The sequence below is a fragment of the Triticum urartu genome, chromosome 3A (assembly GCF_056163025.1).
Source record: "Triticum urartu cultivar PI428250 chromosome 3A, HENAU_Tu73, whole genome shotgun sequence".
NCBI classification, from domain to species: domain Eukaryota; kingdom Viridiplantae; phylum Streptophyta; class Magnoliopsida; order Poales; family Poaceae; genus Triticum; species Triticum urartu.
Genome location: NC_141875.1, coordinates 625,402,976 through 625,428,186, shown reverse-complemented (window position 1 = coordinate 625,428,186; position 25,211 = coordinate 625,402,976). Strand labels below are relative to the sequence as shown.

Sequence of the window (25,211 nt, the reverse complement as noted above, 5' to 3'; positions counted from 1 at the left end):
CAAGATCGTATAGTTCGTTTGCTAGAGTTTTCCAATGTCAAGTATCTTTTCCTTAGACCATGAGATCGTGTAACTCCCGGATACCGTAGGAGTGCTTTGGGTGTACCAAACGTCACAACGTAACTGGGTGACTATAAAGGTGCACTACAGGTATCTCTGAAAGTATCTGTTGGGTTGACACGGATCGAGACTGGGATTTGTCACTCCGTATGACGGAGAGGTATCACCGGGTCCACTCGGTAATGCATCATCATTATGAGCTCAAAGTGACCAAGTGTCTGGTCACGGGATCATGCATTACGGTACGAGTAAAGTGACTTGCCGGTAACGAGATTGAACAAGGTATTGGGATACCGACGATCGAATCTCGGGCAAGTAACATACCGATTGACAAAGGGAATTGCATACGGGGTTGCTTGAATCCTCGACATCGTGGTTCATCCGATGAGATCATCGAGGAGCATGTGGGAGCCAACATGGGTATCCAGATCCCGCTGTTGGTTATTGACCAGAGAGCGATCTCGGTCATGTCTACATGTCTCCCGAACCCGTAGGGTCTACACACTTACGGTTCGGTGACGCTAGGGTTGTAGGGATATGTATATGCAGTAACCCGAATGTTGTTCGGAGTCCCGGATGAGATCCCGGACGTCACGAGGAGTTCCGGAATGGTCCAGAGGTAAAGATTTATATATGGGAAGTCCTGTTTCGGGCATCGGGACAAGTTTCGGGGTTATCGGTATTGTACCGGGACCACCGGAAGGGTCCCGGGGGTCCACCGGATGGGGCCACCTGTCCCGGGGGGCCACATGGGCTGTAGGGGGTGCGCCTTGGCCTTCATGGGCCAAGGGAACCAGCCCCAAGAGGCCCATGCGCCTAGGGTTACAAGGGGAAAGAGTCATAGGAGGGGAAGGCACCTCCTAGGTGCCTTGGGGGGCAGGGAAACCCCCCTTGGCCGCCGCCCCACCCTAGGAGATTGGGTCTCCTAGGGCCGGCGCCCCCCCCCCTTGGCCCTCCTATATATAGTGAGGGAAGGAGGGCTTTTCTCCCATGCCTTTTGTTGCCTCCTCCTCCCTCTCCAACACCTCGTCCTCCTCCATAGCGCTTGGCGAAGCCCTGCCGGAGTACTGCTGCTCCAACAACACCACACCGTCGTGCTGCTGCTGGTGCCATCTCCCTCAACCTCTCCTCTGCCCTTGCTGGATCAAGAAGGAGGAGACGTGGCTGTTCCGTACGTGTGTTGAACGCGGAGGTGCCGTCCGTTCGGTGCTAAGATCTCCGGTGATTTGGATCACGTCGTGTACGACTACCTCATCCCCGTTCTTTGAACACTTCCACTCACGATCTACAAAGGTATGTAGATGAATCCGATTACTCGTTGCTAGATGAACTCATAGATGGATCTTGGTGAAACCGTAGGAAAATTTTTGTTTTCTGCAACGTTCCCCAACACCGAGGCCATCTCTGTACATGCTAGGCTCGTCAAGTCAACCTAAGTGTTTGCATGTGTAAATCTGTCTTACACCCGTTGTATGTGAACGTTGGAATCTATCACACCCGATCATCACGTGGTGCTTCGAAACAATGAACTGTCGCAACGGTGCACAGTTAGGGGGAACACTTTCTTGAAATTATTATGAGGGATCATCTTATTTACTACCGTCGTTCTAATTAAACAAGATGCAAAAACATGATAAACATCACATGCAATCAAATAATAATAGTGACATGATATGGCCAATATCACATAGCTCCTTTGATCTCCATCTTGGGGCTCCATGATCATCTTGTCACCGGCATGACACCATGATCTCCATCATCATGATCTCCATCATCGTGTCTCCATGAAGTTGCTCGCCAACTATTACTTCTACTACTATGGCTAACACTTTAGCAATAAAGTAAAGTAATTTACATGGCGTTTCTCAATGACACGCAGGCCATACAAAAAATAAAGACAACTCCTATGGCTCCTGCCGGTTGTCATACTCATCGACATGCAAGTCGTGATTCCTATTACAAGAACATGATCTCATACATCACATATATATCATTCATCATTCATCACAACTTTGGCCATATCACATCACAAAACACTTGCTGCAAAAACAAGTTAGACGTCCTCTAATTATTGTTGCAAGTTTTACGTGGCTGCAAGAGGGTTCTAGCAAGAACGTTTTCTTACCTACGTTAAAGCCACAACGTGATTTGTCAACTTCTATTTACCCTTCATAAGGACCCTTTTCATCAAATCCGCTCCAACTAAAGTGGGAGAGACAGACACCCGCCAGCCACCTTATGCAACTAGTGCATGTCAGTCGGTGGAACCGGTCTCACGTAAGCATACGTGTAAGGTTGGTCCGGGCCGCTTCATCCCACAATACCATTGAAGCAAAATAAGACTAGTAGCGGCAAGAAAGTTGACAACATCTACGCCCACAACAAATTGTGTTCTACTCGTGCAAAAGGAACTACGTATAGACCTAGCTCATGATGCCACTGTTGGGGAACGTTGCAGAAAACAAAAAATTTCCTACGGTTTCACCAAGACCCATCTATGAGTTCATCTAGCAACGAGTGATCGGATTGCATCTACATACCTTTGTAGATCACGCGCGGAAGCGTTCAAATAACGGGGATGAGGAAGTCGTACTCGACGTTATCCAAATCACTGGAGATCCTAGCGCCGAACGGACGGCACCTCCGTGTTCAACACACGTACCGTCAGCGTGACATCTCCTCCTTCCTGATCCAGCAAGGGGGGAGGAGAGGTTTATGAAGATCCAGCAGCACGACGGCGTGGTGGTGAATGCAGGAGTCACCGCAGCAGGGCTTCGCCATTCTACTACGAGAGGGAGAGGTGTAGCAGGGGAGAGGGAGGCGCCAAGAGTCAAGGGTGCGGCTGCCCCTCCCTCCCCCCCTTTATATAGGCTCCCCAAGGGGGGCGCCGGCCCTAGGAGATGGGATCTCCTAGGAGGGCGGCGGCCAAGGGTGGAGTGGCCCCCAAGGCAAGTGGGGCGCCCCCCACCCTAGGGTTTCCAACCCTAGGCGCAGGGGGTGGGCCAAGTGGGGCGCACCAGCCCACTATGGGCTGGTTCCCCTCCCCACTTCAGCCCATGGGGCCCTCCGGGATGGGTGGTCCCACCCGGTGGACCCCCGGGACCCATCCGGTGGTCCCGGTACAATACCGGTGACCCTTGAAACTCTCCCGATGGCCGAAACTGCACTTCCTATATATAATTCTTCACCTCCGGACCATTCCGGAACTCCTCGTGACGTCCGGGATCTCATCCGGGACTCCGAACAACTTTCGGGTTACTACATATTCATATCTCTACAACCCTAGCGTCACTGAACCTTAAGTGTGTAGACCCTATGGGTTCGGGAGACATGTAGACATGACCGAGATGGCTCTCCGTCCAATAACCAACAGCGGGATCTGGATACCCATGTTGGCTCCCACATGCTCCTCGATGATCTCATCGGATGAACCACGATGTCGAGGATTCAAGCAACCCCGTATACAATTCCCTTTGTCAATCGGTACGTTACTTGCCCGAGATTCGATCGTCGGTATCCCAATACCTCGTTCAATCTCGTTACCGGCAAGTCACTTTACTCGTACCGTAATGCATGATCCCGTGACCAGACACTTGGTCACTTTGAGCTCATTATGATGATGCATTACCGAGTGGGCCCAGAGATACCTCTCCGTCATACGGAGTGACAAATCCCAGTCTTGATCCGTGTCAACCCAACAGACACTTTCGGAGATACCCGTAGTATACCTTTATAGTCACCCAGTTACGTTGTGACGTTTGGTACACCCAAAGCACTCCTACGGTATCCGGGAGTTACATGATCTCATGGTCTAAGGAAAAGATACTTGACACTGGAAAAACTCTAGCAAACGAACTATACGATCTTGTGCTATGTTTAGGATTGGGTCTTGTCCATCACATCATTCTCCTAATGATGTGATCTCATTATCAATGACATCCAATGTCCATAGTTAGGAAACCATGACTATCTGTTGATCAACGAGCTAGTCAACTAGAAGCTTACCAGGGACATGTTGGTGTCTATGTATTCACACATGTATTACGATTTCCGGATAACACAATTATAGCATGAATAAAAGACAATTATCATGAACAAGGAAATATAATAATAATCCTTTTATTATTGCCTCTAGGGCATATTTCCAACAATACCGACCGTCGAATCTTGGTCAAGTAACATACCGATGACAAAGGGAACAACGTATGTTGTTATGCGGTTTGACCGATAAAGATCTTCGTAGAATATGTAGGAACCAATATGAGCATCCATGTTCCGCTATTGGTTATTGACCGGAGATGAGTCTCGGTCATGTCTACATAGTTCTCGAACCCGTAGAGTCCGCACGCTTAACGTTCGCTGACGATAGGTATTATGAGTTTATGTGTTTTGATGTACCGAAGGTTGTTTGAAGTCCCGGATATGATCACGGACATGATGAGGAGTCTCGAAATGGTCGAGACATAAAGATCGATATATTGGATGACTATGTTTGGACATAGGAATGGTTCTGGGTGAGTTCGGGCATTTATCGGAGTACTAGGAGGTTACCGGAACCCCCAGGGAAGTATATGGGCCTTATTGGGCCATAGTGGGAGAGAGGAGAAGGAAGCCTAGGAGGGCCCCCCTCCCAAACCCAATCCGAATTGGGTGGGGGCTGGCCCCCCTTCCCTTCCTCCTTCCTCCCCCTTCCACTACTAGGGAAAAGCTTATACACAGACGCTTACTAGTAGCGCTCTTTATTTACCCACGCTACTACTATTTACTAGTAGCGCGCTATAATGACCCGCGTTACTAGTACTATTTACTAGTAGCGTGTGGCAAAAAATAACACGCTATTAGTAAATATTCTCGACCGTGCCCCACGGACAGACCGTATTAGTAGCGTGGGTTTTAAACCATCGCTATTGCTAAGTGGATATCTGTAGCACCTGTGAGATACCCTGCGCTACCACTAGCCTTTCAGTCCCATCCCGCACCCCATCAACCGTCCCCGTCCACCCACTCCCGCACCGCACCCACCCCCGATTCACATCCCCTCCACCTCCTCTCATCTTCTTTGCCGACGGGATCTCTCCCTTTCTCCGACCCATGCCAGGATCCTCCATCGTGTGGCCGCACACGCGCGCAGCCTTCCTCCACCGCCCAGCCAACAAGGCCCATCGCGACGGCCAGCCCGAGCTGCTCCCCGCCGCGGCATGGAGGTGGGGCGGCGCGGCGGCCCTGAGGGCGAGCCTAGTGGCGGCGCAGACGGCGATGGAGGAGGCGGTGTACGAGGTGGTGCTGCGGCAGGCCACCTAGGGTTTGCGCCTCCTCCCTCCGCCCCCATCACACCAGCCACATCGAGGAGGACGACGCCGACATCGGACCGTCGGAAGCACCATGGAGAAGTACGAGAAGCTAGAGAAGGTCGAGGAGGACACCTACGGCAAGGTGTACAAGGCGCAGGACAAGGCGACGGGCCAGGTGGTGGCGCTCAAGAAGACCCGCCTGGAGATAGATGAGACGACGAAGGGATCCCGACCACCGCGCTCCTTGAGATTTCCCTCCTCCGCCTCCTCTCCAGCTCCCTCTACATCGTCCGCCTCCTCGCCATCGAGCAGGCCACCAAGGGCAGCGGCGCTGGCGGTGAAGGGAAGCCCGTCCTCTACCTCATCTTTGAGTTCCTTGACACTGACCTCAAGAAGTTTGTCGACGACTACTGCCGTGGGCCTGCCCCTAAGCCGCTCCCAACTCAGGTCGTCAAGGTAGCGATTTTAATTAGTTTTGAGGCTGATTTTCCCTTGCCCTGCTCACTTGGCTTTCTGCCGATGCTACGTCGGCTGAGTCTCCTATCCATCGATCTGAGGACTTGACACTTCCTCATATATGCCCATTCTGAACTCTGAGTTTTGCATCGGAAACGTGCAGAACATTGATATGCAATCAGAGTGAACTACACTGTAAATTTGTAGCTGGTTTGAATTCGTCCAAAAATATGCAAACTCTACTACTCTAGCCTAGTTGCAGGATACTAAATTAGGAACTAAGTAGTGCTAGTATAATGGTTGAAACTCAATGTTGACTGCTGCTGGGCGTTCTCTATTTTGCATACACTCAAGTACAGATTAATTTGTTGTTAGCTTTGGAACCAATTCATCTTCATGCCTTTATTTTGAGGATGCTATCGTTAATTTTCATTGGATAGCAGATGGCAGAGTCCAGTTTAATTTTGATAGGTCTGTTTCGGGCTAATAGACAACTTTCTTTACTTTCTTGTAGAGTTTTTTGTATCAGTTATGCAAAGGAATTGCACACTGCCATGGCCATGGTGTCCTTCATCGGTTAGACCTTTGTTTTCTGATTTATGTTGCTGTATTTATCGGCCCATACAACATATTGCAATTGTTGCTAATGTGATTTACGATTGTTCCTCTTTGATATCATAGGGATTTAAAGCCCCAAAATCTATTGGTTGACAAGGAGAAGATGATACTGAAAATTGCAGATCTTGGGTTAAGTAGAGCTTTTACTGTTCCTATGAAAAGCATATCTTGGGCTAACGTACAGCGACGGTGCTGCTGCACTTGTGCTAGTCAATGGGGAGAAAGCTAGAACCTTGGTCTTCAAGTTCTTGCAAGGACCAGAGGGTATGCTGATGCTGCGCAGGTAAATCTTACATGCCTCATCATTAATCATTGTTGGTGAAACAAATGTCACTCGAGAAATCTCAGTCCATTTTTCTTATTAATGAATACTGTTACCCACATTATCTTGACTCACATAATGATCTTTTTCTTTAGGATTCACGATTTTTTCTTTTTTCTTGTTATTATGCATTACTATGAGTTCATTGTATTAAGATTCCTTGCAACTTCAGGCACTTGAGCTATTTACAGAAGGAGGGGACCCGACCTTCTTCATGTCTTGTGGCAGTGTTTTCCTTTGATTCATTCGTGCAACAAAGAGGGACCTGGCCTTCTTCGCGTCTCATGCAAAAAGTAAGGACTAGCCTCCGGCTGTTACTATTGATGCATGTGCATGTGCTAAAAAGAAAGAAAATACTCTACCGGATTTGAACGCTAATGCGTACTAACAAGTTTTCACTTTCCCGACATGGCCATAGGGGTGATTGACACTGACTACGGCAGCCTGGTGGGTGTCGTGCTCTTCAACCACTTAGAGGTGGACTTCGACATGAAGCCCAGCGACCGCGCCGCACGGATGATCGTCCATGTGATCACGATGTCGAATGTGGCCGAGGTGGAGGCCCTCGACGCCATCTTTCGGGGTGAGGGAGGATTCGGGTCCTCCGACGTCTGAACTCCGAGTCTTGGTAGATACATGTAGAGAAGTGGTCTGTTTGGGCTGGTGGTGGAACACTAGGGAAGGTAGCCACCTTCGGTTGTGTGTGTTTAATTTATTTTGCACTGGACGTGTCCTTGATTTCTATCTATGAATAATGCACGTAATTTTTATTTTTATTTTATTTATAATTTGTTAGTAGTAGCGCTGGGGAAACTACACGCTACTACTATCTAGCATAGTAGTAGCGCCTAGTATACTAGAAGCGCTACTACTATTTTGATAGTAGTAGCGCGGATTCAAATAGTAGTAGCGCGGGTGTGCACCAGCGCTACTACTAACTTTTTAGTAGTAGCGCGGGTGCACCCACACTACTACTAACTATTAGCTGTAGCGCAATACTAGTAGCGCGGGTACCCGCGCTGCTAGTAGCCATTTTATCCGCGCTGCTAGTAGCCTTTTTCCTAGTAGTGTTCCTTCCTCTCCTAGTCCAACTAGGGAAGGGGGGATCCTACTCCCGGTGGGAGTAGGACTCCTCCAGGGCGCGCCATAGAGGGCCGGTCCTCCCCCTCCTCCACTCCTTTATATACGGGGGAAGGGGGCACCCCATAGACACACAAGTTGACATTGTCTTAGCCGTGTGCGGTGCCCCCCTCCACCATAATCCACCTCGATCATATCGTTGCAGTGCTTAGGCAAAGCCCTGCGCCAGTAGCTTCATTATCACCGTCATCACGCCGTTGTGCTGACGAAGCTCTCCCTCGACACTCAACTGGATCAAGAGTTCGTGGGACGTCACCGAGCTGAATGTGTGCAGATCGCGGAGGTGATGTACTTTTGGTACTAGGATCGGTCGGATCGTGAAGACGTATGACTACATCAACCGCGTTGTCATAACGCTTCCACTTACGGTCTACGAGGGTACGTGGACAACACTCTCCCCTCTCGTTGCTATGCATAACCTAGATGGATCTTGCATATGCGTAGGAATTTTTTTGAAATTACTGTGTTCCCCCAACATTTTTATCTCGTGAGAGTTGCATTGAGGCGGATGATGGTGCTTTATCTTTGGGCTGGTATTTCAAAGGTTTAATGCGATGACTATGGCTCTGGGGCGCTGGTCTTTAGGGGCACGTGCAAGACTTATCAACTTTCATCGATAAGGTCAAGCCGGTTCCTATAGGGGAACATCAATAGTGGTGCGCCGACATCTCGTTCTAGCTGCGGTTGTGGTTATTCGCTGGTTGATTATGTTCAATTCGGTTTCGGATGTTAATAGTTTTTTCCTAGAGTGACCCTAGGTAATTGAACCCATGAAAATTGATGCCTTGGGAAAAGTGATTTCTGGAAGAACTTGTTACTAAAAGTGCTCCGCTATCCCGGACCAAATCGTACAGTTTAATGGAAGAAACAATGATAAAGAAATGGCCAGGGCTAGAGGTTTTACTTGTAACTGTATATACTTATGCTCGGGATCCTATCTAGATAATCAAAATATCATTGGTAAACATCACTACTTATATGTTCTCAACATATTGTTTGTGGGAGATGCGTCTAGATAACCCCATGACCAACTGCCGCAACATCGAGATTTTATTTCCCAACCGAGGCCCTTACCCTCTCGCAGGTTCATCCCAGTTATTAACAAATAATCTGACCAACACATTGGCGCTTAATGAATGCACCTTATGTACCCCTAGAGAATATGTTCCAATTATCGTACTAATCTTACTGTCACCGACGTTTGACATAGCCTTCTGCTCCTCTCTGCACTCAACCACTCCATGATTGATCTTCGATATCCCAACAGGTATCTGCGGGGCCTTAAAACAAGGTAGAAACAAGAGAGAGAAAAGCATAGCATAACACATCAAATAACGTTATTATTAAAGTAAACCAACAATCATGTTATTATTAAAGTAAACCAACAATCTCTCAATGCACGTACATGGGGATATTATAGGTCTTACAATCCCTGCAGATTGCGATTTGTTCCTGATTGCAAGTATTATGGCTATTGGAGATGGAATCTAAGGAAGTGGATATTGCTATGGAAATGGCAGTGGCTGCTGTAGATGGGAGTGGTGGTGGTTGCTGTGAATGGGTGACTTGACGAATGAGTGACGACTCTTCTGCTGAAGGGTTTTCCTCTCCTTTATATACTGCACGCAGGCGGAATGGGATTGGGGGGCCTCCGATGCGTATTGACCCTAGGGGCCTTCACAAAAGTTTAGGGTCATGGAGGTAGCAACACTTGGAAAGAGCGCTAGTACAAGCTCTCACGGTCGTACTAGAAGAAGTCTTCCCCTCTATGCTCTGTTGTGCGCTTCTTATTGATCAGAATCGATCACTACACTTATTATCTTAAATATATAACTTGATTTTGCACCTAAAATAGTCCATAATTTTAGGAAACATAATAAATAAATAGGTTCACAATGTTTTGTATTCATTAGTCATTAGTAATCAAATTGAAGTGATTCTCTGAGAAAATTTGAGATTATCCGGTTTAAACATGAGTGCAAAAATACACTGACCAGCCTCCAAAACTTAACCTAGATTGTCCTCAAGAAAAAAACAATATATTTTTTTGAGCAAACACGGTAGGGTAAAAACCCTATTGTAACTCTATTTTTCATTAATATGGGGGGTGTTATACACAGATGGATTACAACAAAGGAGGGGAGCATAAAAAATAAATGTTTACAAATAGTCCAACCAGCTTTGCATTCCCTCCTTTAAACTAGGTTTGACTCTTTTCATGATGGTGCCAAAATGTTCCTTGAAGTAGGAAATACTGTAGCTCAAGTCCCTTTCCTTGTTATAAAAAATGATGTTGTTTTTTTGTTTCCAGATTGTCCAACAACCAGCAATTAGGCATTCTTTAAAGGGCTGAATCTGAGTTCTGTTTCTGGTTTCGATAAGCATATCATTGCAGTTCAAATCAGTGTTCCATTCAAAGCCAAGTGATAACCAAAATTTTTGGCTAAAATCACATGAGATGAAGAGATGTTTCATGTATTCATTAGGCTCATCATCACATAAAACACATATGGAACTCTCAATGTAGAAGTTTTTCCTGGTGAGAAGATCTCTGGTGTTTAATCTGTCCAGAAGAAGGAGCCAGAAAAAGAATTTTTGTTTAGGAAGGCAACCAGACTTCCAAATCCATTGGAAAGGTTTGGGAGCTTTCTCAGGGCATCCTAAATATTCAAGGTAGACCTTCTTAGCATTGTAATGTCCAGAGGGCCATTTAAACTTCCAGATGTTAGGTTCACTGTTACTCATCACACCATTAATGAGGACCATGAGCTCAGTGCTCTGTTGAACAGCCACAGAAGACATAGGTAGGTGGAACATGCTATAGAAGTCATTCTCAATTTCAATGCAAGCCTTCTGGAGAGAGATGTCTTTGTTTATGGCATCAGAGTGCAGATGTGGGAGGCTGTCTTTCAGTGGGTTGTCTTTCCATTTGTCGTGCCATAAAGAAATGGTGTCACCAATACCGGCAATACAAGTTGTGAGGTCTTTGTAGTTGTCAAGAATAGAGCAGCAATCTCTCCACCAGAATGAGCCAAGCCTAGTTGGGAATTGTGGTAGCTCACCATTTCCATAGTATTTGTTCCAAATAAGCTGCACCCATGGGATATCCATTTTATTGAAGAACTTGTGTAGGAATTTGGTGAAGAGTGCTTTGTTGTGTGCTCTAAGATCTAGAACGCCAAGACCACCAGCATCCTTGGGTAAGCAAACTTGTTCCCATTTGACAAGGCATTTGCCAAATTTATTGATGTCCTTACCATACCAAAGAAAACTTCTGCCAGATTTTTCAAAATGATCCAAGATGGTGAAGAGCACCCTGATACAACACATGGCAAATATAGGTAGTGCAGTGATAATAGCCTTGAGGTGAGTGAGTCTACCTGAATATGACATCATTGTTGCAGTCCCAGATAACCTTTTATCCAATCTAGAAACCATTGGCATGAACTCATCAACTCTTGGTCTGGTGGACCCCATTGGCAGTCCCAGATAAGTGAAAGGCATGCTTTCTTTTTACAGCCCAAAATATTGGCAAGTTGAGTGGCTTTTTCATCAGAGATGTTAATGGGTACAAGAGAGGATTTGTGGAAATTTACCTGAAGTCCAGTGAATTCTGAAAATGTCTTTAAAGTCTTCATAACATGTGAAATCTGATGAGGCACAGCTGGCATAATAACTAAGGTGTCATGAGCATATTGGACAATAGGGTATGACATGGAAGCAGGTTGCTCAATGGGAGTATTGATGTGGCCATTGTGCCAAGCTTGGTTAATCAGGATCTGTAGCAATTCAGCATCAATAACAAATAAAAGAGGGGAGAGAGGGTCCCCTTGTCTTACTCCACATTTGCATTTGATTTTCTTCCCATGTACACCATTTAAAATTACAGAAGCAGAGGCAGTCTGTAGGATGTTATTGATCCATCTAATCCATTTGTCTCCAAACCCCAGGTGTTTGAGCATGAAAAGGATGGCCCCATAGTTGATTTTGTCAAATGCTTTCTCAAAATCCACTTTGAAAATGACAATTTCTTTCTTAGACTTGTGGCACATATGGATGTACTCAAAAGACCATGCAAGACAATCCTGAATATTCCTGGTTTTGATGAAACCATATTGATTCTTGCTTATCACAGGAATGATGCATTTTTGGACTTTGTTTGCAAGAAGCTTAGTAAGGATTTTGATAGGCATACTTACCAAGGAGATGGGCCTGAAGTCATTGGGAGTTTCTGGGTTTTCTTTCTTAGGGATCAGGGCAATATAAGCAGTATTAACTGGAGCAAGATCCACACTCTCATATTGGAAATCCTGAAGAAATTTATAGATACTCTCTTTAATAATATGCCAGCATTTCTTCATGAAAATGCCATTAAAACCATCAGGTCTAGGGGATTTGTCATTAGGCATAGAATTAATGACATCATCCACGTCTTTCATATAGAAAGGTTGTTCCAACTCCTCTTGATTAATTGATCTGGATAGATGATCAATGTTGAAGTTCATCTGGGATGTGCCAGCAGTGCCAATCCTGTTTAAATTGAAATATAGGAAGGAACCCAATGTTTAAATTGAAATTACAAAAATGTTTTGGTTCACCTAACTTATATGTACCCCTCTTCTATTTTCACATGAAAACTTAACATAGAGGTAATGACGGAAAAGGTTATTCTGCATGATTTTAGGCCAAGATGGTTGAAAAAAGTCAACTTGGACAAAGTAGTCAATGACGAGTATCATATTTTGTCATTATTAGTGACGAAGTTCATAGTAAGGATGAGATGGCGCTGCAAAGGCTTAGATAGATCAGAGCGTAGGTCCCAGGTTACTGGGGAGCAACTGGTAGACGAGCACTCCTTTGAAAGCTTTCCAACAATCACTTGTGGGTGGACTGAGAGTGCACCACTTGGGGTGCCTCAGCCGCCGCTATGTGTCGCGCTCTCAGCCGCCGCCACGTGTCGCGCTTTGGGCGCTCTATCCTAATTTTATGTTTCTTTTATTATTAAGCACGCATTTTCGGCTTTTTAGACCCTTTTCGGCTTTTTGGTTTTTCACCGGTCAATCTTAGCTTTTGGAAAAAAATATAAAAAACACATCTTTTTTCTTTCACGAGAAGCACGGTTTTGCTTCCGCGAGAATCACGTGTTTGTTTTCACGCGAGGCACGACTGGTGCCTCTCGAAAACGGAAAAAAAAATATTTCCTTCCATAAGTGGCATGATTTTTCTTTCGCGAGAGGCATGACCGTGCCTCTCGGAAACAAAAAATGTCTTCTCTTTCGTGAGAGGCACGGTTTTGCTTCTATGAGAGGCACGAATTTTTCTTCCGCGAGGAAACCGAAAATGTGTTTTCTTTTTTTCCACTTTCGTGAGAGGCACGGTTTTTCTTTTGCGAGAAGCACGGCCATGCCTCTTGGAAACGAAAAAAAAAATCTTTGTTCCCTTCTATGAGAGGCGCGATTTGCTTCTGTGAAGGCATGGTTGTGCCTTTCGGAAAAAAACATGTTTTTATTTTTTTTCTTCCGCAGGAGTCATGGTTTTTTCATCCGATTTTTTCGTAAGAAAAAATTTGTTAAAACCTATCAACATGGAATCTAGTTTTAAAGATCTCGACACGAGAAATCCAACAGCAAAAATGGTTTGAGATTTGGACGCACGGTTTAAGAGATAAAATGTTTTAAATAAACGGTTCTACGAAAAAAGGAAAAACTCACAGGTTGCGACAAGTAACGCACATGCAGCGCCACTTGTCACAACCTGAGGAGGTAGAAGTTAGCTTTAGAACGAGTACTCCTCTAATTTCGAGGTTCCTGCCTCTATGGATAGTTTCTTTTGCGTTATGGGCCTTGAATCGAACCTCTTCTACAATTGTGGTACATCCCTATTGTCTCATGTACTTTATGTGATTAATTATGTACTCTGAAACCGGCTATCCGACGCTATACGCATACATTTCAAATGGCAGTTCAACTAAATCAAAGAAAAATCATCAAACGCGATGAATTTCATTAAAGCTCGAACATAATTTACATAAAACAATTGATATTTTGACCGTTTAACTAAAACTAGAGAGAGAGAGAGAGAGAGAGAGAGAGAGAGATCTTAAATCCTATATTGCCCTGCCCACCGTCTCAAAGAGCTGGCAAGAAGACAAGGCTGCCAGTTTCTCAACATCGTCATGAAGAGGAAGAAGCTGAAGCAGATTTATATGGCGTGAAGCCGTCCTCATCACTCCAGCAGCACCAAACGAAACATAGACCCTCGCCCCCCGTCCGCCATCGGAGCAGCGAACAGAGGGGCAGAAGTTGTGGCTTCACCAGTGTTCTGTAAGGAAACCGTTGTTCCCTGATCGCCCTTTTGCTCTCGAGCAGTTGGGACCAAGCATTACGACCAACTGTATGATGCAGTGAAATCACAATTTGTGTGTGTGTGTGTGCATGAGAGAGAGAGAGAGAGTAATTAAGATTGCTTGACCTTAATTTTTTTCATTTGCATAAAAAAGTATAGTGGTGCACCCATCATAAATCACTATACATAATACACTATAAATGCAAATATCATGTGTATACCATTACTCCAACCAAGAAAACAAGTCTTGAAGCGAAGAATATTAGGTATCGAGTGTGTCTAAATCCGGATGATCGCATGCTTTAAATGTAAGCCAGAGTATTCCAACCGTGAAAGCCCAAATCATGCACAATCCCAACATTTTTGCGCCGAGTGGCCCTTCCCCCATGATGAGCATAACTGTATATGCAAACCCTGCGATGGCGACGAAACACTGCGAAGAACAAATATGTAAGGGGGCAAGTTGTAATGTCGGTTCACACCTTTTCTCAGGTATTTGGTTTGATCGGGGAAATTTTGACTTGTGCAAGAGCGAACAATTAAGGTACACAATAGATTTCTACATAGTGCAAGTAGTGTGTCACAGGACTTTTAAACACGCTTGTCACTTAGTTTGAGAAGGCAAGTCACCTAAGCTCTGAAAAATTTCAAAGTGAGTATGCATCTTTTACCCTGATTAGAGGCTTCTCGTAGAGGCTCAGCTTGCGCGGGGGGCGAGGCTCTATGAGCGGGACGCCGATGGCCACCCAGGCCTCGGCCTCTGCTCGCATCTGCAACGGCTCGGTGAGCGGGACGCCGACCACCACGCTGGCTTCACGCGCTCGCCGCGCCGCGCACATGAGGGCGACGTTCATAGCTGAGCTTCTGGCCGGTGGATCGGTGATATGCCTGGCCGAGTTGGTCTGCCGGTAGCGATTCGCAGAGGTCGTTGCAAAAAATCAGGATAAAATAAAGTTTTGTTTCCGAGAGATGAAACCGGGATAAGGGAAGTCGCCAGCTAGTTTTATAAGGCGGGACGCAGTACGGGTCCGACCAGCCGGGGTGCCGTAGGAGGTAGTAAGGCCATCCCGTGCGTGCATGTACACCATGGCAACATTTCTCTTTTTTGCGGGTGTGCACCATGGCAACATGACCTGGACCCGATCGTCATCAAATTAAAAAAACAAGAGATGGAACCGGTAGCACGCACGATCACAGTCCTACCTTTTTTGCACGGCCTAGGGCATCTTCAACGCTCACCTGCAAATTTTGCCCTGTATCTGTCCGTGCACATGGACCAGTCCAAGAACACAGATGCGGGAGCTGACATCCACCCAACGTTACAAGTCCGCACGCACAAATAGCCGCAAATATATATACCCTAGAATAGTTTATATATTCACAATAGTAGTTCTAATTTAAAAAATAAATAAATATTTACGCTCCAACATTGTTGTCCCATTTAACCATCCAGAGATGCTCAGTCAGACCTTCTTTCATTTGCTCGTGAGTTGCTCGATGACGAATTTATTGATGCATTTGAACAAACTCTTCAAATGTTGCCGGATTCTGGTCTAGAAGTTCGATATGATCACCCATGTTCTCAAATTCAAGAGTTGCGGCAGCATCCTCACCTGCCATCCTTTGCGATCATGTTGTGCATGATCACACAACAGGTCATCATCTCTCACAAGTTCTCTGGATCCCATTGTTCAACAGGTCCACGACCAAGTACAAAACGTGCCTGTAGAACTCCAAATGCCCTCTCAACATTCTTTCTAACAACTTCTTGTTTTGGGGCAAAGTGAGACTTTTTCTGGCTAATTGTGTTAGTGATGGTGTTGACAAAGGTAGCCCACGGAGGATAGTTACCGTCAACCAGATAGTAGCCCATGTTGTAGTCATGATCATTGACAGTATAGTGGCAAGAAGGAGCTTTTTTCAGTTAGCCTAACAAACAATGGTGATCGTTGTAGCACACTGATGTCACTGTGAGATCCGGGCATACCAAACAAAGCGGCCCAATCCAAAGATCATGTGATGCAACTGCTTCAAGAATCAAGAATGATGGTGGGCTTCTTAAAATGACTCTGATATTGGCCTTGTAAAGATTTTGGCCAGTTCTTTCATTTTCAATGCATGCAGTCAAGAGATTCGGCAAACCTGGTCACCCTCTTGCTTCCGAGATTGCCAAGATCCTCTCGTTGTCTGTCAAAGTTGGTTCTCTCAGGTACTGAGATCCAAACACCTGGACCGCGGCAGTTGCAAACCTGACCATGGCATCTCCGCATGTGCTCTCAGACAGGTACTCGTCCCACAAATCGGCGGTCGTGCCATATGCAAGCATCCGCAGTGTGACTGTACACTTCTGGTAACTAGATAACTCAATCCTTCCCACAACGTTCTTCTTCAAGATGAAGTGGTCATCCAAGGACCGGAGGCCATGGTAGAGATGATCGAAGACATTTTGGCGCATCCGAAAGCGCCGGTGAAAATTGGCAGACAAGAGGGCATCGCGGGCAAAAGAGTTGTCCATCATCGTCAAATGGTCGTGCGCCCTGTTGCGGTTGAGAATATGCTCCTCCGCACAATCTGGGTCTACAAGGACCACCTGCATCATTGTCATCTCATTCGTGTAGTCCTCCTCGCCGGACAACTCAAAGTAGTGCTCGTATATGTACTCCATATACGAATTCGTTGCTTCAAAGAAGAAGGGACAATTTTTTTAGCATGTGCATTTCATCGAACAAATGTCAGGCATGGTGAGTATAGTCGGAGCGATCGTTGCGGGCGGTTTGAGGTTCCTCTTTGGAGATGGCATTACCTTTTATACATGTATATGCACCCTATATGTTTCTTTCTTTCTTTTTTTAGAAAATTACACTATAATATGAATGACTTTTACGTTAGAGTTTCTCGACAGCGACAGCTAGTTCGTGGCTTGCAACTGACAGGTATGGTTTCTTTCTTTGATGTTTTAGTCGAGCGGGGTGCTAGATCTACAGTTTGACGGCGTGTTTGGGGTGCTGCCCCTACCAGATTCTTTCAACGGCAATGGCTTCGCCTTTGGTGAGCCACTAGAGGTCCACAAAGCGTTGAGCTCGAGTGAGGGGTGATCCGTCATATTTTCTTTTGGTGGTTGCTATGTTGGTTCTGGAGGCAGGTAATGGGCATTGATGTAAAGCTCAGAGGATTCTTCGATCTTGATTGTGGTTTTGCTTCTGGGTTGGTGGTCCTTTGTGAAAAGACTAGTGTTTTGCCATCTTTTCAGTTTTTGTCATGCCAGTGTATATGTGGCTTGTAACTTGACCTTTATTATATGAATGAGACACATATTACCATGCAAAAAAGACTTTTTTATTTCCTTTTTTAGATAATTACACTCAATAATATGACACATTTTCAAGTTAGACTTCCTCCTTTTCTCACATGACAGCAACAGCTAGGGCACTCACCCCCCCCCCCCACTGCTCGTGAGCTCGTGGGTGTATCTCCTCTCTGCTTGCCGCTCATGCAGCAGGTGGCACAGAGGGGTATCCTGGTTCCTTGGCTCCACCTAATAGTTTGGTTAGGGATTTTTATCTCGCGGGAGAGGCATTCAAGTGGATGACAGTGCTTTTATCTTTGAGCTGGTCTTTCAAAGATTCAATGTGATGAATTTGGCTCTGGGCACCGGCATTTAGGGGAACGTACAAGACTTGTCAACTGCAATGACAAGGTCAAGCCGGCTCCGATAGGGGAATAGCCACATCGGTGCGTGATACATCTCCAATGTATCTATAATTTATGAAGTATTCATGTTGTTTTATTACCATTATTGGATGTTATACAATCATTTTATAGCAACTTTATATCATTTTTTGGGACTAACCTATTGACCCAGTGCCCAGTGTCAATTGTTGTTTTTGCTTGTTTTTTACATCATAGGAAATCAATATCAAACGGAGTCCAAACACCACGAAACTTTTTGTGGGTTTTTTTATGGACCAGAAGACTCCCGATGGGCCAGAGCAGCACCTGGGGGGTGCCCCGAGGGGGGCACAGCCTACCAGGGCGCGCCTGGGGGCCCAGGCGTGCCCAGGTCGGTTGTGCCCACCTCGATGGCCTCCCGCACCCCCTCTTTGCCCTATAAATTCCCAAATATTTCAGAAACCCTCGGGGTTAACCTAGATCAGAAGTTTCGTCGCCGCAAGGCTCTCTAGCCACCGAAAACCAATCTGGACCCTTTCCGGCACCCTGCCGGAGGGGGGAATCATCTCCGGTGGCCATCTTCATCATCCCGGTGGCCACCACGATGAGGAGGGAGCAGTCCACCCTCGGGGCTGAGGGTTTGTACCAGTAGCTATATGTTTAATCTCTCTTCCTTGTGTTCTTGAGATGTCACGATCTTGATGTATCGCGGGCTTTGTTAATATAGTCGAATCATATGGTGTTTTCCCATCTCTATCTTGTTGTGATGAATTGAGTTTTTCCCTTTGAGATTTCGTTGTTATCGGATAGAATACTTTTATGGATTTGAGAACACTTGATATATGTCTTGCAATTGAATACTCGTGGTGACAATGGGGTATCGTATTGATTCACTTGATATATGTTTTGACACTCAACTCGCGGATTCTCGAGGTGACATTGGGGTAATCTATGCATAGGGGTTGATGCACGTTCTTGTCTTTGTTTCTTCGGTAGAACTCTTGGGCACTCTTTGAAGTTCTTTGTGTTGGATTGAATATTATGAATCTGAATTTGCTTTGGTGTTATTTTAGTACGAACTCTTGGTTAGATCGATCAGAAAGAATGGCTTCGTTTTATTTTAGTACGAACTCTAGGATAGATTGATCGGAAAGAATAGCTTTGAGGTGGTTTCGTACCCTACAAACAATTCCATCGTATATTCTCCACTAGATAGGAACTTTGGAGTGATTCTTCGTTGCACGTTGAGGGACGGTTATATGATCCAATTATATTAGCACTTTTGAGAGATTGCACTAGTGAAAGTACGGACCCTAGGCCTTGTTTTTAAGAAATTGCAATAACGTTTTTGTGCCCGTTTACTACTTGCTACCTTGCTATTTTTATTTATTCAGATTATAAAAATATATTTCTACCATCAATATTACACTTTTATCACCATCTCTTCGCCGAACTAGTGCACCTATACAAATTGCCATTGTATTGGGTGTGTTGGGGACACAAGAGATTTCTTGTATTTGATTGCAGGGTCATTTGAGAGAGACCATCTTCATCCTACACTTACCACGGATTGATAAACCTTAGGTCATCCACTTGAGTGAAAATTGCTACTGTCCTACAAAACACTGTGCTTTGAGGCCCAACACGTGTCTACAAGAATAAAGTTGCGTAGTAGACATCAAGCTCTTTTCTGGCATCGTTGCTGGGGAGGTTAGGAAAGAGGCACTCACATCCCGTCAACGAAGCTCTTTTCTGGCGTCGTTGCCGGGGAGGTGAGTGCTTGAAGGTATATCTTTAGATCTTGCAATCGAATCTTTTAGTTTCTTGTTTTATCACTAGTTTGGTAGAAGAAGAATTCAATTGATAGAAGAAAATGATGGAATTGAGGTTGCGTCATATTATTGATCATCTTTATAATGTCTTTCGAGAAAATGATGGAAAGGAAAATTGTGCTCAATTGATAGAAGAAGAATTCAATGGAATTTTCGGTATAAATGATGAGCATGATTGCAATGTTGTCAGTATGAATTCTTTGAATATCCATGATGCTAATGATATGCAAAGCCATAAGCTTGGGGATGCTATGTTTGATGAAGATGATATTTTTAGTCCCCCAAGATTTGATGTGCAAATTTGTTATAATGATTGCATGCCTCCTATTTATGATGATTATAATGATGAAAGTGGATTTGGAAAGGTCATGACTTTATTTAGTGATGAATCCACCATTTTGGATGAGGCTTCAATTGACTATGATAACAAAGTTGCTATCTATGATAATTATGGTGATGACATGTATTCTATAAAGAATAATGATAACCATGAAACTTGTCATCATGATTTTAATTTTTACTCTCATGATAGTTATTTTGTTGAGTTTGCTCCCACTACTATTGATGAGAAGAAATTTGCTTATGTGGAGAGTAATAAGTTTTCTATGCTTTTCTGTCATGAAAAGAATGTTTTATGTGATGGTTATGTTGTTGAATTTCTTCATGATGCTACTGAAAATTATTATGAGGGAGGAACTTATGCTTGTAGGAATTGCAATAATATCAAGTTTCCTCTCTATGTGTTGAAAATCTTGAAGTTGTGCTTGTTTTGCCTTCCTATGCTAGTTGATTCTTGTTCCCATAAATTGTTTGCTCACAAAACCCCTATGCATAGGAAGTGGGTTAGACTTAACTGTGCTTGTCATGTGCTTCATGATGCTCTCTTTACGTTTCAATTCTTATCTTTTATGCGAGCATCATTGAAATCATTATGCCTAGCTAAAATGCATTAAAGAAAAGCGCTTGTTGGGAAACAACCCAACACTTTTACCTACTGTTTTTGTGTGTTCACATGATTAGGCTACTGTAGTAATCATGTTTTATTGCTTTCGTTTCAATAAAGTGCCAAGTAAGACCTTTGGGGTGGCTTAGGTGATAGTTGATTTGATCTTGCTGAAAAATAGAAACTTTTGCGCTCAGGAAAACAATTCTCATTTTTAACAGAAGCGTGATAGAATGCTGATTCTTTTTTAAGAAGATTAATAGAAAAATTTCTCAGGTTTTCCTAATTTTTCAGAATTGTTGGAGTAGCAGAAGTATGGTTGGAGTACAGATTACTACAAATTGTTTTGTTTTTGACAGATTCTGTTTTCAATGCATAGTTTGCTTGTTTTCTAGTTTCTATGGCTTATATTGCTCAATATAAATTGTGGAAATGATATTCGACAGTAGGCATTCTGTGGAAACAATTATGAACCTTGTCTTTGACAGTACCAAAGTGAAATGGTTTGCTCTTTATCATACTAACCTATCTCACGAAGTTCCGTTAAGTTTTGTGTGATTGAAGTTTTCAATTTTTGGGTGAGATGTCGATATGAGGAGAATAAAGAGTGACTAGACCGTAAGCTTGGGGATGCACAAGGCACCCCAAGGTAATATTCAAGGAAGATCTAAGCAACTAAGCTTGGAGATGCCCCGGAAGGCATCCCCTCTTTCGCCTTCAACATTATCGGTAACCTCACTTGGGGCTGTATTTTATTCGTCACATGATATGTGTTTTGCTTGGAGCTTCATTTTATTTTGTTAGTATTTGCTTTATGTTATTTATAATAATATTTTGCATCTTTTATTTCAATAAAAATGTCAAGTATAGCCTTTGCCATGCTTATTTTGCAAGTATACATGTTGCTGTTTGAAAACAGAAAGTTTACCGCTGTTGCAAAAATTCCCTAGAAAAGTCAGAATGTGTTAAAATGTTGAAACTTTTTGGAAAATGAGCTCTGATAAATTTTCTACAGTGTGGCAAATTTTCATAACTTTTGGTGTTAGGAAAGTATTGTACTCTTGCATTCTTTACAGATTGTACTGTTTTGGTAGATTGTTGCTATGTTTGCATTGTTTGCATATGTTTGCTTGTTTAATGATTCTATTTGAGGATAGAAGTATTAAATATGCAGAGGCATTTAGTGTGCAATGTTTAATAATAATTTTAGTGATTTGCCACAGTAGAGAATGGTAAGGTTTTTGCATTGGTTTATACTAACTTATCTCATGAGTTCTTGTTGAGTTTTGTGTGGATGAAGCATTTGAGATTTAGGAAAACCGTGATATGAGAAGAATTAAGGAAACACAAAAGCTCAAGCTTGGGGATGCCCAAGGCATCCCAAGATAATATTTCAAGAGGTCTCTGATACATCTCCGTCGTATCTACTTTTCCAAACACTTTTGGCCTTGTTTTGGACTCTAACTTGCATGATTTGAATGGAACTAACCCGGTCTGACGCTGTTTTCAGCAGAATTGCCATGGTGTTATTTATGTGCAGAAACAAAAGTTCTCGGAATGACCTGAAACTTCACAGAACATCTTTTTGGAAATAATAAAAAATCTTTGCAAAAGATGAAGACCAGGGGGCCCACACCCTAGCCACGAGGGTGGGGGCGCGCCTGCCCCCCTGGGCGCGCCCCCCTACCTCATGGGCCCCCTGGAGCTCCTCGACCTCAACCCCAACTCTATATATTTGATTTCAGGGAGAAAAAATAAAACAGAAGGATTCATTGCGTTTTACGATACGGAGCCACCGCCAAGCCCTAAAACCTCTCGGAGAGGGGAATCCGTCGCCATCGTCATCATCAACCATTCTCCATCACCAATTTCATGATGCTCACCGCCGTGCGTGAGTAATTCCATCGTAGGCTTGCTGGACGGTGATGGGTTGGATGAGATTTATCATGTAATCGAGTTAGTTTTGTTAGGGTTTGATCCCTAGTATCCACTATGTTCTGAGATTGATGTTGCTATGACTTTGCTATGCTTAATGTTTGTCACTAGGGCCCGAGTGCCATAATTTCAGATTTGAGCCTATTATGTTGTCATCAATATATGAGAGTTCTTGATCCTATCTTGCAAGTCTGTGTTATGATCCGGCAACCCCGTAGTGACAATAATCGGGACCACTCCCAGTGATGACCATAGTTTGAGGAGTTCATGTATTCACTATGTGTTAATGCTTTGGTCTGGTACTCTATTAAAAGGAGGCCCTAATATCCCTTAGTTTCCATTAGGACCCCGCTGCCATGGGAGGGTAGGACAAAAGATGTCATGCAAGTTCTTTTCCATAAGCACGTATGACTATATTCGGAATACATGCCTACATTACATTGATGAATAGGAGCTAGTTTTGTGCCACCCTATGTTATGACTGTTACATGATGAACCGCATCCGGCATAATTTTCTATCACCGATCCATTGCCTACGAGCTTTCCATATATTGTTCTTCGCTTATTTACTTTCCCGCTGCTATTGTTACAATCACCACAAAATACCAAAAACATTACTTTTGCTACCATTACTTTTGCTATCGTTACCACTACTATCATATTACTTTGCTACTAAACACTTTGCTGCAGATACTAAGTTTCCAGGTGTGGTTGAATTGACAACTCAGCTGCTAATACTTGAGAATATTCTTTGGCTCCCCTTGTGTCGAATCAATAAATTTGGGTTGAATACTCTACCCTTGAAAACTGTTGCGATCCCCAATACTTGTGGGTTATCAAGACTATTTTCTGGCGCCGTTGCCGGGGAGCATAGCTCTATTCTTTGAGTCACTTGGGATTTATATCTTCTTATCATTATGAAGAACTTGAGAGATCCAAAAACCAAGATTTATCCCTCGACTACGAGGGGAGGTAAGGAACTGCCATCTAGCTCTGCACTTGATTCACCTTCTGTTTTGAGTAAGCTTGCGACACCTAAACCTGCTTATGCTATTCGTTCTGATATGTCACATGTTCTTGATGATGCCACTTCTGCTATGCATGATACTTATGATGAAACTACTTCTATGCTTCATACTACTGTGGCACTTGGTGAATTTCTTGATGAACAACTTGCTAGGGTTAGAGAGAATGAAATTATTGAAACTGATAATATTGACGAAAGTGATGATGAAGACTCTCCCCCTAATAAATATGAATTTCCTATTATTCCTGAGGGTTATGTTCTGGATGAAGAATCTGCTAGAGCTATTCTTGCTTGCAATGATAGATATGATCTAAAGAGGTTATTAGCTAAATGGAAGCAGCAATCTCTTAATGCTAGAATGAAACCTAACCCTGCTTTTGCTACTTCACCTATCTGTGTTACTGATAAGGATTATGAATTCTCTGTTGATCCTAATATAATTACTTTGGTTAAATCTGATCCTTTTTATGGCTATGAATATGAAACTATTGTAGCACATCTTACTAAATTAAATGATATAGCCACCTTGTTCACTAATGATGAGAGAACTCGCTACTTTTATATCCTTAAAATATTTCCGTTCTCATTAAAGGGTGATGCCAAGATATGGTTTAATTCTCTTGATCCTGGTTGTGTGCGTAGTCCCTAGGATATGATTTATTACTTCTCTGCTAAATATTTCCCTGCTCATAAGAAACAAGTTGCTTTGAGGGATATATATATAATTTTGTGCAAATTGAAGAAGAGAGTCTCCCACAAGCTTGAGGGAGGCTTCTGAAGTTACTTAATGCTTTGCCTGATCATCCTCTTAAGAAAAATGAAATACTTGATGTCTTTTATAATAGACTAATTGATGCTTCCAGAGATTACCTGGATAGTTATGCTGGTTCTGTTTTCAGGGAAAGAACACCGGATGAAGCTGAAATTCTATTGAATAATATTTTGACAAATGAAAATAATTGGGCAATTCCTGAGTCAACTCCTGAGCCTATTCCTAAACCAACTCCGAAGAAGAGAGGTGTTCTATTTCTCAGCCCTGAAGATATGCAAGAGGCAAAGAAATCTATGAAAGAAAAAGGTATTAAAGCTGAAGATGTTAAGAATTTACCTCCTATTGAAGAAATACACGGTCTTAATTTACCGCCTGTTGAAGAAACACATGATCTTAATCCATTACCTATTAAAGAAATACATGGTCTTGATAACCCTACGCAGGTAGTAAAGGTAAATTCTCTCTATAGATATGATAAGCGGAAATCCCTCTTACTAAGTTTGCTAGCCAATGCTTAGATGAGTTTGATAATTTTAAGGTTAAGCAAGAAGACTTCAATGCTTATTTTGGTAGAGAATTAAAACGCAGTGCTGGTATGCTTGAACACTTGGGTGATTATATGGCTAATGTCAAAGGTGAACTTAAACTTATTAGTAAACATGCTTCTATGGTTACCACTCAAGTAGAACAAGTACTTAAGGCTCAAAATGATTTGCTCAATGAATTGAATAGTAAGAATAATGATTATGTTGTTAGAGTGGCTACTAGAACTGGTAGAATGACTCAGGAACCTCTGTATCC

The 25,211-nt window shown here is 43.6% G+C and overlaps 1 protein-coding gene and 1 pseudogene across 2 annotated transcripts; one reads left to right on the top strand and one right to left on the bottom strand.

Annotated features, from left to right (window-relative positions):
- Nucleotides 1-5,045: 5,045 nt before the first annotated feature.
- LOC125548927 (cyclin-dependent kinase B1-1-like) lies at nucleotides 5,046-7,517 on the top strand (annotated as a pseudogene). Its single transcript, XR_015599832.1, has 5 exons — nucleotides 5,046-5,807; nucleotides 6,322-6,383; nucleotides 6,489-6,708; nucleotides 6,920-7,040; nucleotides 7,166-7,517. The product of XR_015599832.1 is annotated as a cyclin-dependent kinase B1-1-like (transcript).
- Nucleotides 7,518-16,378: 8,861 nt separating this feature from the next.
- Nucleotides 16,379-16,897, bottom strand: LOC147980871 (uncharacterized). Its single transcript, XM_087515779.1, has one exon. The coding sequence runs from the start codon at nucleotides 16,895-16,897 to the stop codon at nucleotides 16,379-16,381; it is 519 nt and encodes a 172-aa protein (XP_087371905.1).
- Between the last annotated feature and the right edge of the window lie 8,314 nt (nucleotides 16,898-25,211).